At 36.2% G+C, this 15123-nt stretch overlaps 1 protein-coding gene across 2 annotated transcripts in view; it reads left to right on the top strand.

The window, feature by feature from the left end:
• The window catches only part of LOC124552467 (protein timeless homolog), a 480403-nt gene that overhangs the window by 19878 nt on the left and 445402 nt on the right, over positions 1–15123 (top strand). For both annotated transcript variants that reach the window (XR_006967921.1, XM_047126741.1), the window contains exons 6-9: positions 551–714; positions 8522–8639; positions 10558–10704; positions 10799–10911. Coding sequence is in view for 1 of the 2 variants with exons in the window: in XM_047126741.1 (XP_046982697.1) it covers positions 551–714; positions 8522–8639; positions 10558–10704; positions 10799–10911 (542 nt within the window). In the remaining variant the exon portion in view is untranslated. The remainder of the gene's footprint in view (positions 1–550; positions 715–8521; positions 8640–10557; positions 10705–10798; positions 10912–15123) is intronic.

Raw genomic sequence — 15123 nt, 5'->3', positions numbered from 1 at the left:
GTTTTCATCACATTTTTAAGTATTCCTACCAAATGGGGTTATTTTGGTTAAATTACACATGGTGAAATCTGTATCCTCTTTCTGTTTGAACTATTTGTTGTTCACCTTAAACAGTTCAGACAGTGTAGCAGAATGCTGAAGATTATGTGTGTAGATTGAATAACTGAAAAAAGAAGTTTACTGTTGTAAATATTTTTATTTTTAAAATCTTATAGTTTTTAATTTTTATTAGTTTTCTTTGAATTATGTAGTAGCTCTTCCTGTGACCAGCTAGTTTTGGCTCACATGGTCCTGCAGAATGTGACAAATTAAATTCAGTAACTGAAGCAAATGATAAGTTTTCTCTATACCTTAGGCCTATTTTAGGCAACAGACACTTTTGCACCATGCAGGACTCTAGTTAAGACTTAGGTTTTTAACAAAGTTTTATGATCTTCTTGCTTTTTTTGTGTGTGAACTTCCATTCTTGCATGTCCGTGGGTCAAAATCTGTGTAAATAAACTGTATGTAACAGAGTGATATGTATAAATATCTGGATCACTGCAAACAGATAGTTTCCCTGATGCTGCGAGAACAGAAGCCGGACGAGCTGGCAGTCGCTGCACCTGAACGCAGCATCGAGGAGAAGACACGGGACGAGGCGCGGCTTCTGGCAGTGCGTAACGAGGAGATACGCCGCCGGCAGGAGCTGGAAAGACGTTTCCGAGGAGCCAGGTGCGTCCTGTGTGGAACTGAGATATTATTTTGGTAACACTTACCACTGTTCAGTGTAATAGGATTGTAATTCTCCTCCTGGAGGTAGTCATCGTATGTATGAGTATTTAGCAGATGATATTCAAAAGAAATTATATTTAGTAGCACTCTAGTTGTAAGCAGAAGAAATGGCAGTTAAATCTTCATGTAGTAGCTTCAGCTGTGTCCAGACACACAACTCAGTAAATTGGCCTAACACTGAACAAGTTTTTCTTATTCTGAAACAGTAAACATTCTACGTAATGGAGGTAGAGACATAGAGATTGAGGGGAACTGATAATTCAAAGCATTTGAAATGCTTTTTCTTTCAGGCTAATATGGGAATATTTTTCTTGATTAGTTGTGACAATTATTAAAAACTTCTGGAATAACTGTCATCAGTCACTGTTTTGAGTAGTAGTGTTTGTCAATAAAGCATTTATTCATTTTAACAATATATTGCAGTAGAAAAATGCAAATTATGGCTGTAGAAAGTCATGCTTATGCTTTTGGTTAGGGCTAGACTGCTGGCAAGTGAAAAATTTCTTGCTGGGGTTGATTACAGGAACACCTGCAAAATTGTTTCTAATCTCTCTGTTTTTCTGTACGTCAGTTTCATTGAATGCTGGTAAATTTCTCCAGCATACTGTCTGACTTCCAAAATTAAGCTAAAATAATAAGGAAGTCCTTGGTGAAATATAATAGAAACAGTAAAGGTAAAAGCTCAATGTATAGTTGAGTTCTGATAGGCACCTAAACAAGATTAAGACCATTACTAATTTTCAAGTGAATCCTTGTATGGGGCTCGCATAGAGAGAGAGAGAGAGAGAGAGAGAGAGACAGAGAGAGAGTGTGTGTGTGTGTGTGTGTGTGTGTGTGTGTGTGTGTGTGATCTGAAGAAAGACTTGTCCAGAGGCCAGCAACTTTCTCTGTCCTATGTAATTGTGTAGGCTCCTTTGGCCAGAGTCAGTTGACACAAAAGTGTGGTACATGCCCAGGAAACATTTGTGTCAGCTTTCTCTGCCTTATATTTAGATTAAAGTTCAGTCTTGATCACGTTATGTCTGTTTTAATGAGTAACCGGTTTCGGTTTTTTCTATAAAACCATCATCAGACCTGTGAATAAATTTTAAGAAATACTAGATACCAATCTTTAAATGAATGAAAAAGTCTAATGATGTCAATTTTTTTTTTTTTTAACAAAATAAAATAAAATTAGTTATACCCATTGGCTCCTTTGGGTTGGTAGGTGGAGCTCTCCTTGCTGCTGTGCAGTCAACTGATGGTTATGAGTGCTAAGCATGAGCTTAAATATGCAGAGGCTCCGCCTACTTCCTGTCACACTACTTCATAACTGCCAATCAGCGTTCATAATATGACGCCATCGTCAAAGTATAAAAGTAGGAAATACACTAATAACATAAAATTGATTCATTTAAATATCTGATTAACAGATAATAGTTGTGTCTACAACTTATTTATATTTTGAATAAAAACAGTGAATTACGATGTGTGATAGCTGTGCCCTCTATGGACAACCTTAATATTATTACAGTGCCAGTTACTTCAAAGATGTAAAATCCTTGGCGTTGTGGTATATATCGATTATACCAAGTCGCCTACATCACAATTGCATCTTTGTTGGATGCTGCAGAATCGTCTTGTTTTCACTGTAGTTTTTATGGCAATGTTCTTTATAGCATTAAGTTAGCAGCTAATAGTACGTTCAACATTTTATTTTTATTTCTTATTTTTTATTTTATGTATATCTGAATAACTGATGAGACTGCTGATGCAGCATATTTTACATACATTGCTTTTGCCATGGGTATAACTAATCTTATATTTAAAAAACAAAAGAGTAGATGCTTTTATTATAAAATTTCGTCAAAAAGGTCGTAATAATATTTTTCGCGAAAATCTAATTGTTCATTGAGCAGCATTGATGATTTGGTTTTCAAATGAGCATATATCTCGATTTCTTCTAGGATATTCATAAGTAAGCCTTTATTTGCATAATGAAGAACTTGTAAATTCTGTTGTACTGTCCCCTCAGCATGATTATTGAATGTTATATGATGACCAAAAACAGACTTTGTTCGTGAGGTACCTGACGTATGTTCTTTGTACCTTACTGCAAAATTTCGACCTGTTTGGCCGATATATATTTTCTCACAGTCTCTACATTGGATCTTGTACACTCCTGATCTGGTAGATTTTCCATTATCTTTATTTACGGTATGTCTTAATTTTTGCTGTAAAGTATTGTCAGTTGTAAATGCTATTGTTATTCCAGAATTTTTGAATAAGTTAGTGATTCTATCTGATATGTTTCCCATATATGTCATCTTAATATATTTTGGATTACTTATTAGTGGAGTACTTCGTGATTGTTGTACTTTATTAAAAATGATATCTACCTGTCGTGTGTCGAAAGAGTTGGTTTTTGCAATTTGTTTTAAGATGGTCATTTCCTTTTTGATCTCATTAGCTTCTAGCGGTAATTTTAGTATTCGGTGTATCATAGACTTAAAAAATGCTTTTTTATACTTGTCAGGATGACATGATGTAGCATTAATAATAACATCAGTGGTTGTAGGTTTCCTGTATATGGTGAATAAATGTTTCCCGTTGTTATTAGTTATCGTGAGATCTAGGTAGTTAATGGATTTTCGATTTTCATGCTCAACTGTAAATTGTAACTTCGGATGCATAGAGTTTAATTTTATAGCAAGTTTCTCAATTTCGTCTTTTGAACCATTATAAAGTAATAATGTATCGTCTACATATCGCTTGTAATATATGATTTTATTTGCGATATCAGGGTTATTTTTCAGGAATTGCGTCTCAATGTGGTTTACGAAAATGTCTGCTACTGTCCCAGCCAAAGAATTTCCCATTGCTAAGCCATCTTTCTGACAATAGATTTTAGTATTAAATGAGAAATAATTGTAATCTAAAGTGCATTCAAGTAGTTCTATAAGTTCGATTATTTCGTCTTTAGTCATATTTTTGTATTGTATTAAGTTATCCCTAATTATATTAATCGTCTCAGTAATTGGTATATTTGTATATAAATTTTTAATATCTAATGAGGCGAAATTTGCACTAGTTGGAATGTCTATGTTGTGGATTTGTTGTGTTAGTTCATAACTGTTTTTGATACTGAAGTTGCTGTCATATGTATAGAATGCTTTCAAAATTTTATTAAGTTTCATATTTAGTTTATATGAAGGACTACTTCTGTAGTTGACAATAGGTCGTATAGATTTCTCTTTTTTATGCAGTTTAATCTGTGATCTTAATTTAGGTATTTGGGGATTCATATTTTTCATCATATTTTTTTCCCTCAGGGGTCAAGAGGTGATTATTTTCATCGACTAGTTTCTTAATCTTTAATTGGAACTTTGGAGTGGGGTCTTTAGTTACTTCAACGATCCCATTTTCATTAAAAAATGAGAGTGTTTTAAATATATAATCGTCTTCTTATAGAACTACTTGAATGCACTTTAGATTACAATTATTTCTCATTTAATACTAAAATCTATTGTCAGAAAGATGGCTTAGCAATGGGAAATTCTTTGGCTGGGACAGTAGCAGACATTTTCGTAAACCACATTGAGACGCAATTCCTGAAAAATAACCCTGATATCGCAAATAAAATCATATATTACAAGCGATATGTAGACGATACATTATTACTTTATAATGGTTCAAAAGACGAAATTGAGAAACTTGCTATAAAATTAAACTCTATGCATCCGAAGTTACAATTTACAGTTGAGCATGAAAATCGAAAATCCATTAACTACCTAGATCTCACGATAACTAATAACAACGGGAAACATTTATTCACCATATACAGGAAACCTACAACCACTGATGTTATTATTAATGCTACATCATGTCATCCTGACAAGTATAAAAAAGCATTTTTTAAGTCTATGATACACCGAATACTAAAATTACCGCTAGAAGCTAATGAGATCAAAAAGGAAATGACCATCTTAAAACAAATTGCAAAAACCAACTCTTTCGACACACGACAGGTAGATATCATTTTTAATAAAGTGCAACAATCACGAAGTACTCCACTAATAAGTAATCCAAAATATATTAAGATGACATATATGGGAAACATATCAGATAGAATCACTAACTTATTCAAAAATTCTGGAATAACAATAGCATTTACAACTGACAATACTTTACAGCAAAAATTAAGACATACCGTAAATAAAGATAATGGAAAATCTACCAGATCAGGAGTGTACAAGATCCAATGTAGAGACTGTGAGAAAATATATATCGGCCAAACAGGTCGAAATTTTGCAGTAAGGTACAAAGAACATACGTCAGGTACCTCACGAACAAAGTCTGTTTTTGGTCATCATATAACATTCAATAATCATGCTGAGGGGACAGTACAACAGAATTTACAAGTTCTTCATTATGCAAATAAAGGCTTACTTATGAATATCCTAGAAGAAATCGAGATATATGCTCATTTGAAAACCAAATCATCAATGCTGCTCAATGAACAATTAGATTTTCGCGAAAAATATTATTACGACCTTTTTGACGAAATTTTATAATAAAAGCATCTACTCTTTTGTTTTTTAAATATAAGATTAGTTATACCCATGGCAAAAGCAATGTATGTAAAATATGCTGCATCAGCAGTCTCATCAGTTATTCAGATATACATAAAATAAAAAATAAGAAATAAAAATAAAATGTTGAACGTACTATTAGCTGCTAACTTAATGCTATAAAGAACATTGCCATAAAAACTACAGTGAAAACAAGACGATTCTGCAGCATCCAACAAAGATGCAATTGTGATGTAGGCGACTTGGTATAATCGATATATACCACAACGCCAAGGATTTTACATCTTTGAAGTAACTGGCTCTGTAATAATATTAAGGTTGTCCATAGAGGGCACAGCTATCACACATCGTAATTCACTGTTTTTATTCAAAATATAAATAAGTTGTAGACACAACTATTATCTGTTAATCAGATATTTAAATGAATCAATTTTATGTTATTAGTGTATTTCCTACTTTTATACTTTGACGATGGCGTCATATTATGAACGCTGATTGGCAGTTATGAAGTAGTGTGACAGGAAGTAGGCGGAGCCTCTGCATATTTAAGCTCATGCTTAGCACTCATAACCATCAGTTGACTGCACAGCAGCAAGGAGAGCTCCACCTACCAACCCAAAGGAGCCAATGGGTATAACTAATTTTATTTTATTTTGTTAAAAAAAAAAATTTGACATCATTAGACTTTTTCATTCATTTAAAGATTGGTATCTAGTATTTCTTAAAATTTATTCACAGGTCTGATGATGGTTTTATAGAAAAAACCGAAACCGGTTACTCATTAAAACAGACATAACGTGATCAAGACTGAACTTTAATCTAAATATAACAATTAATTGGTCACTGAATTCCAAAAATGTTTACCAAAATTTCTCTGCCTTGCTTATCTGCCTGTCGACGATTCAACACAGGAACTATAGCTATACTTAGAGCTGTTACCTTTACTCTTTCAGATATTGACTGAGATCAAACTAATAAAGTAATGTAATCAACAACTTGGAGACTGGTTTGAACACAGCATCCTATTGGGGGTGGTTTTCCCATGCTGTCGTACCTGTGAACTGAGACACTCATTCAATTATTGAGATGTAAAGAACTTTTAATTTGATTGCCAAGAATCATGATATAGTTTGTGTTTTTCTTATACACAAATTATTGATGAGTGAATTGACTTAATTAAAATAGAAAGAAATGTTATACAGATGATAAGCGCTGAAAATGTGCGTTTTTCAGATTTGTAGTCTTCAACATGCAGTATCTGATCAAAAGTATGTTGACACCTATTAGTGGACGTTAATATGTGCTTCATCTGTATGACAGCTTACTGCTAAGAAGACATTGAGGTGCCCAGAAGTGCCCTCAGGAACCAGAACCAGACACGACAGCAATTTCGAACAGTGGGGCCCAGTTTGAAGTTGATATTCTGACTTATCCCGTAGATGGTCCATTGGGTTCAGACCGGGACTCTGGGCAGGTTACTCCATTTCAGGAATGTTATTCTCCACAAACAATTCCCTCATAGGTGCATTGTCACAGTAATACCAACAGTCGTCATCTTCAGACTGTTCCTATACTCCATACAGTACACAATACCTTTAAGTGTGTTCGTATCCTTCTGGATTTAGAGTTTTCTTAAGTGCAGTAAGGAGACCGTGGTTTAATTTGGAAAACACTCCTCTACCATAACACCGCCTTAATACTTCATTATTGCCACTACACGTGATGGCAGTTAATGTTCCTGAGACAATCGCCAAACCCAAACACTACCATAGGATTCTCATATAATTCGTCACTCGTTTTCAATCATCCCTGCCCATTGGCATTGTTCTTTATGCCACTTCAAGCACCATTTAGCATTGACTCCAGAAATGTGTGGGTTATGGAGAGTTGCTCAACCTTTGTACCACATTCTTTTCAACATCCTACTCACAGTAGCTAAGCTGCATGAACTGCTGGTAGCACTTACAACCGTTCTCTGCAGCGCTCTGTGTCCGTCAGTATGTGAGGTCTATCTGATCTCGGCTTGGGAATGGTTGTTCATGTTTCCACTTCACAGTCGTATGAGCACCAGTCAACTTGGGCAGCCTTAGAAGTGTTGAAATGCCCCTGATGGATTTGTACCTAGGTTGACACCCAGTGGCATGTCCACCTGTAAGGTCACTGAGCTCTCCCAGCTGAGCTATTCTGCTATTACTGCTTCTCCTCCTTTAATACTGACGGATGTGCCTCTCGTGACATCTAGCCATCAGTTCTACATTACACAGGGGTGCCGAGATACTTCTGATCGAGTAGTGTATACCTACTCCAGTCCCTGACCCACACAAGCTGAGCTAGAGTTCCATCTCTTACATATTTTGTAGTTTCTAATGCTTTGTTCAAAGCAAATGATACTTTCTAGAGCTTAAACATGAATTTAATTACACTATTTTTTGCGTATTAATGCTGTATTGCACAGAATTCTGTGTGTGGACTTGGGAGGGCAAGTGACTCGCACACATATGGTTCTCTCTCTCTCTCTCTCTCTCTCTCTCTCTCTCTCTCTCTCTGTGTGTGTGTGTGTGTGTGTGTGTGTGTGTGTGTGTGTGTGTGTGTGAAAAACATAAAGCACAGAGATGTCCAACTTCAGTGTACTAAGAGTGACACAATACTGGGACAAAATGCTCAAGACGACTTCATCTCTCAGAGCACACTGATTCGTTGCTCCGCTGGGTATATTGTGTTATCATTTTGGAATGTATCATTTGAGTACTTGCTATAATGTACTTTTTTCCTCCTGGTGTAATGTCTTTACAAATGACCGTTCTTTCTAGAATTTTAGTTGTTTCTCATGTTATATTTTAAGAATAATATACATGCTTGTAATTAATGATCTGTGCATTGTTCTTAATATTCTGAAATACTGATTATTTCTTGTCAAGTTTATTATGAAAATCTGAGATGAGAATATTGGTTTGAAATAATTTTTACAATTAAAATAGTAAACTGTCATAGTGAAGTGCAATATATGTGATTCATTTAGAAGTTTCTAGTCTTAGTAGTATAAATTAAAATGATTATAATACTGGGACAACTGTTAATTTAAACTTTGTCCAATTTGTTATTCTCATTTCTTCTTAATGCATACATACACTCCCACTCTATTAATTTTTTAAAAAAAGTGTCTGTTTTGTCTACAGGCATTCAAGATTTGGTGGAACATTTGTACTAAAGGACTTTAAGTCTATAAGTGACCGCAATTTGATCTACCATAAGCCGTTAAACAAACTTGATGACTTAACATTTGACCATGAAAAGGTAATATTTCAATAATTCATGTAGCTGTACTTACTCAGTTTGTTGTTGTTTTGTGCCATATTCAAAAACAATTGTCAGAGGCAAGTAAGTTAACTGTTCATTATGTCAAAAGCAATCACCATAACTATTAATACATTTATCCTACTGTGAGACAAGATGGTCATTACCTTTGTGGAAACATGTTTACAGCTGGCTACAGAACTGTGACTGTACCCAGACATACCACCTTGTCTGAATCAAATAAATTGCCAAAATTGTCTTTCTTCAGGGCTCCAAGAACATGTAAATTGCATGGGGAGAAATCAGGACTGCATGGAGGATGAGCAAGGGCTTCCAGTGAAACCTATGCAGCATATTTGAAACAACCTTGGCAACATATGGGCCTGCCCATGGCATTGATAGTCTTGTCTCCCAGTGGGATAAATGTATTAACTGTTATGGTGATTAATGAACAGTCAGCTTACTTGTTTTCCACCTATCTCCTTTTCATTTGACTGCTGCGTATACATAATACGGAATGACAGACATAATTCAGTGAGTGCAGTGCCTGTATTTTAGAGTGTCTGTACAGCTCATTGCATCAGTCACCGCTGATGATATGTAGCCATATTAAGTTATGAAATGTATTTACAAATTGTAAATAGAATATTACAACAGCTATATGGTTTATTGTCTACGCATAAAGATTTGTACCGGACCAGGGCTCGAACCTAGATTTCTCACTTATCGGAAGTGGTCGCCTTAACCACTTTGGCTATCCATGCACACTTCCCAGTCCAAACCACACTTCCATACATCAACGTGTAGACATATCATAGTGCTCGCACACCATTTGTGTGATTCCCACGAAATACAGTCAGAGAAGTGTCTCCCTATGTGGGACTTAGATGAACAGTGTGCGAGCACTATGGGATATAGACACTGTGACATATGGAAGTTTGGATTGGTCCAGGACGCGTGCGCAGGTAGCCAGAATGTTTAAGGTGACAGCAGCACATGACAAATTGGAAATCTGGATTCGAGATTAGTCCAGCATAAATTTTCATGTGTCTGTAGTAAACCATACTGCTGTTGTAACAATGAATTCACAATTTGCAAATACATTTCATTACAGACATAATGACAACAATGGAAATTCCACAAGTGGAACAATTAACAATAATGTATGTGTGTGTGTGTGTGTGTGTGTGTGTGTGTGTGTGTGTGTGTGTGTGAAAAGTACCTTAGGTATATGAGCAACCTCGTTTCTCTTTCTTCAATATATTTTTTAAAAAATGTGTGTCTTCTTTCTGTTCTCCATTTCTTTTGAGTAATCATAACATTTATGCAGTCTCTGAAAAACATTGTTCTTTTTGATGATTATGGTAAACAACATATTGGTTCATTGCTTATTTATTCCATATTTATAGGTATACATTACAAACCATTGGGGACTGCATAGAAGAGGGTACTTCCCATTGTATTACATAATAGGGATTCTTCAGTTTCTATTCGTGTATGTAGTGTGGGAAGAATGACCGCTTGAATGCATGCTGAAATAACCTAATCTTGTATTTGCAACCCTTACAGGAGCAAATATGTAGATGCTTGTATATTACTGGATTCATCACTTAATACTGGTGATTAAAAGTATGTAAATAGGCTTTTACAGGTTAGTTTACATCTATCTACAAGAATTTGCCAGTTCAGGTTCTTCAGCATTTCTGTGGTGTCAAACAAACCTATGACCATTTCTGCTGTCCTTCTTTGTGTATACACAAAAAGTGATATAACACACTTAAATAATCTGTGCATTAGTGGGACACTTATGACAGAATAGAAACAGAGTTTATTAATCTGAGAGGAAATACGAGAAATTATTTGTGTTACATTTATGGATAGACATGGAGTTTGATTAATGTGTCTTCAAATTTTGCAGCACAAGGTAAAGACACCAAAGAATCGCCAACCACTGAAGAGTGAAGTTGTTGAACGGAGATCTGCATACAGTGTTCGCCTCTTCCTAAAAGAATTCTGTTCTGAATTTCTGATCGGAGCATACAACACTCTGATGTACCATGTCAAAGTGAGTAGAAAGTAGTTGGTATGAAGAAGACAGGTGCCACGTAACTATATTCTCTTCTTTGCTAATTCACCATTTTCTCATTTTGTTTATACAGAGCAACCTGGTGCGAGCTAAAACTCAAGCAAATGACGAGTCCTATTATCTGTGGGCGATGAAATTTTTCATGGAGTTTAACAGGAACTACAAGTTCCAAGTGAAGCTTGTCAGGTGAATCCTCTCTCTGATTCTGTCGGATTTACTTCTGGAATGCATATTTATGATTCTCTGAGGCAAGAAATCAAATGAGAAACATTTAATTGTTATACGAGTAACAAATGGAGACTGTTTTGATGGAGCCCTCCATCCTATTTCACCTGTGTGTGCCTACTGCAACCTATTTGATCCTATTTACTGTATTCCATCATTGGTCTCTCCCAACAATTTCTTCCTCACTCGCTGTAATTCTCTTCATTATAAAATTGATGACTGTTTTATTTACAGAATATGTATTATCAAACAAACTCTTCATTTTGCCAAGTTGGGCCACAATTTTTTTTTTTTTTTTTTTTTTTTTTTTTTTTTTTTTTTTTTTTTTTTTTTTTTTTTTTTTTTTTTCCAATTTGATTCAGTGCCTGCTCATTAGTTATCTGATTTATGAATCTAGTCTTCTGCTTCTTCTACACCACCACATTTCTCTAACCTGTCTGCTATCCATGTTTCACTTCTTTACAAAGTTACTTTGCAGACAAATGCCTTCAGAAAACACTTCCTAACATTTTAATTTATATTAGATGTTAAAAAATTTCAAGTTTTGGAAATGCCTTTCTTGCTATAGGCAGTCTACATTTTATGTAATCCCTACTTTGGTGATTGCCAATTATTTTGCTGCCCAAATTGCAGAACACGTCTACTTTTAAGGTAATGGTATAATGAAAAGGATAGTTGCACCTCACCATATAGTGAAGATGCCGAGTTGCAGAAAGGCACAACAAAAAGACTGCTACGCAATTATCTTTCGGCCAACAAGGCCTTTGTCAAAGTTAGATATAACACACGCACGCATGCACGCATGCACACACACACACACACACACACACACACACACACACACACACACACACACTGGTGGAGGAAAGAATCCAAATGGCCCAAGTCGTGGGGTGGTCAATGATGTTCTTGCCCACAGCTCCAGTGATCAACTGGCTGGTTCTCATACCAACATAAAAAGCTGTGCCGTGATGGCAGCAGAGTTGGTTTATGACATGGTTACTTTCACAGATAGCTTGACCTCATTTAGGTTAGGATGAGCCTGTGACAGGACAGGAATAGGAACTGCTGGGTGGCTGGATTGGGCAGATGTTGCTCCTGGATCTTCCACAGAGAGATGATCCCTACAAGAAGTGGTTGGAAGTTGGAATGGCCTAGAGATGGATAGGATATTTTGTAGTTTGGGTTAGGAGCAAGTAATTTCTTAAGGATAATAAACTAGAAGTTGAAAGCTGTCTTAAAGTTTGCGTACAGGAATTCTGCATCAACAAGGCTGACTATTTATGTTCTAGTAGTGTCCATAGAAACAGCTTCATTCCTTCCTTTTCATTAAAAAATTTGAAAGCATGCAGTACTAGTCCTTGTGTTAGAATTAGAGAGACATTGTGGAAATATTTAGTTAGGAATTTCTGAAATTTATTTTTCAGAAGTTGAAAACCAAGCCCCCCACTAAATTACAGTCATCATACACTCATCACTGTAATCTGTGCTTTGTGGCGATACGTTGTAGAATATGTGTATAATGAACACCATTCTCCCAGCCTAGATGCAAACATCATTTTTTTTTTTTTTTTACAGTGACATGTGTGCCCCCATAGCTTTTGTTTGGCCAGTTAAAGCAGACTGTCAGTTAACAAAAATTAAGCTTCAGCTCAACATTGTTTTGAAAACGAGATTGTTTTCATTTGTATGGATGTAATGGCAGAGATTTAAATGCTAAATTGAGCCTTTTGAATTGCCTAAACAAATTGCAGCTAACCGGCAGAACAAGTGCGCCAGCATATGATAAATGGCATTTCGCGGTCTGCTGGAGGTAATACATTCCCCTGCCACAGCACAGATGCTTGTGCCATTTACATCGTGAACGGTGGTCTCGTTTGAGTGATCGACCAATTTGCATGTATTGTTCTATGCTGGAAAAAAATGAAGTACTGTGCAAATGAGAAGCTATTTTTTTAAAAAAACCGACAACATGTAAATTAATGCATTTAAGCAAACAAGAATTGCTTCACAGCCACTTGACATTTAAATTGGCCATGCCAGCTAAACACGGTGAACTAAATATGCAAAATATTGTGAAGTGAATATAACTGTAGCCAAGACAATTGGTTAGGACAATGAAGGGAAGTGTCCAAGAAAGGATAAAAAATTATCATCGTATTTGCATACTCCCCTCTAAGATAATTGAGAAGGTCATATACAATTGAATAGAAGTATTTCTCGATGAAGTTGTATCATTGACAAGGTGCCAGTTTGAATTTCTTCAATCAAAAGTAATTTTCCTTTGGAGCTTACTCTGACATACACAAGGCTTCGAGTCTCATTAATCACTCACTGTGGATTCAGAAGCTAGAAATGTATGGTCTTAATGGTGAAGCAAATCATGGTCTTAGTGGTATAGCAAATCCCAGTCTTTCTTAGCATCTGAAAGCAAATGTTAAAAGCACAAGCACAGAATCTGAACAAACTCTGATGTAGCCATGATAAGCTGTGAAGTTCCACAAGTGTCTGTTCCAGCCCTCTTGTCGTACTGCTTGTTATTAATGATCTTACATAAATCTCCCAATTGCTTTAACTGTTTTTTCTTTTCTGTCTTTTTATTTTTTAACTATTAATTTATCAAATGAATTTTTTTTTGTAAATAAAAATCTTATAATGGATAAACCACAATTTTCCTGTTACAATTAAAGTACAAATACTAGTTTCGGTTGCTATGTGGAACCATCTTCAGATCATTTGGAATGTAAAAAGGTGGTGAATATGCACTGGAGAGCATTATTAGCTCTAATCATTCAATGACACAATGACACGTAATACCAAGACAGTGGCATTACGTTGTTTAAAAACATCACCATGAGCAAGCCTGTACCCATAAGCTCGCAGTATGATGGTAATAAAGGAAAATAGCCAGTTGCATAAGTAAAAGCTGCATCAAAAGCTCATTGTTTACAATAGTGTAGCAGGTATTATAGTGAGCTCAGTATATGTAACAGTTCCAAAAATTGTCAGTTGTACTGTAACCTGGCTTACAAAAGAATGATCCTGAATGCCGTATGAAATAGACATCTTTTTAAAATGTTGAAGATCAAAAGGAAAATGCCATAAGCCCACCAGCCTGACGAGACATTTCAAAATGATCTTCATCTTCACGTTCCAGAATTAGTCAATATTGTGTATGGGGGAACAAAAGGAGAAGTGCACAACCATCATAAACAAGCTAAGGCAAAAACTTATCTGGTGAACCATAGGTTGAGCAGAGATTATGAAGGACTGAGGAATATGGATAGCCTACATATCAACAAACTAACCTGTTTGATTAGAAATAAAACCATTCTTACTGGGGGAATCTAAAGGAGATGGTAATGAAACACACTTTTCATTCTGTTGAGAGTACCCCCCCGCCCCCTCCCCCCATGAACCATGGACCTTGCCATTGGTGGGGAGGCTTGCGTGCCTCAAGGACACAGATAGCCGTACCGTAGATGCAACCACTACGGAGGGGTATCTGTTGAGAGGCCAAACAAACATGTGGTTCCTGAAGAGGGGCCGCAGCCTTTTCAGTAGTTGCAGGGGCAACAGTCTGGATGACTGACTGATCTGGCCTAGTAACACTAATCAAAACGGCCTTGCTGTGCTGGTACTGCGAACGGCTGAAAGCAAGGGGAAACTACAGCCGTAATTTTTCCTGAGGGCATGCAGCTTTACTGTATGGTTAAATGATGATGGCATCCTCTTGGGTAAAATATTCCGGAGGTAAAATAGTCCCCCATTCGGATCTCTGGGCGGGGACTACTCAAGAGGACGTCGTTATCAGGAGAAAGAAAACTGGCGTTCTATGGATTGGAGCGTGGAATGTCAGATCCCTTAATCGGGCAGGTAGGTTAGAAAATTTAAAAAGGGAAATGGATAGGTTAAAGTTAGATATAGTGGGAATTAGTGAGGTTCGTTGGCAGGAGGAACAAGACTTTTGATCAGGTGAATACAGGGTTATAAATACAAAATCAAATAGGGGTAATGCAGGAGTAGGTTTAATAATGAATAAAAAAATAGGAGTGCGGGTAAGCTACTACAAACAGCATAGTGAACGCATTATTGTGGCCAAGATAGACACGAAGCCCATGCCTGCTACAGTAGTACAAGTTTATATGCCAACTAGCTCTGCAGATGAAGAAG

This window comes from Schistocerca americana, chromosome 10 (assembly GCF_021461395.2).
Source record: "Schistocerca americana isolate TAMUIC-IGC-003095 chromosome 10, iqSchAmer2.1, whole genome shotgun sequence".
In the NCBI taxonomy this organism is placed as follows: Eukaryota; Metazoa; Arthropoda; class Insecta; order Orthoptera; family Acrididae; genus Schistocerca; species Schistocerca americana.
This window is presented reverse-complemented; position numbering and strand designations above follow the sequence as displayed.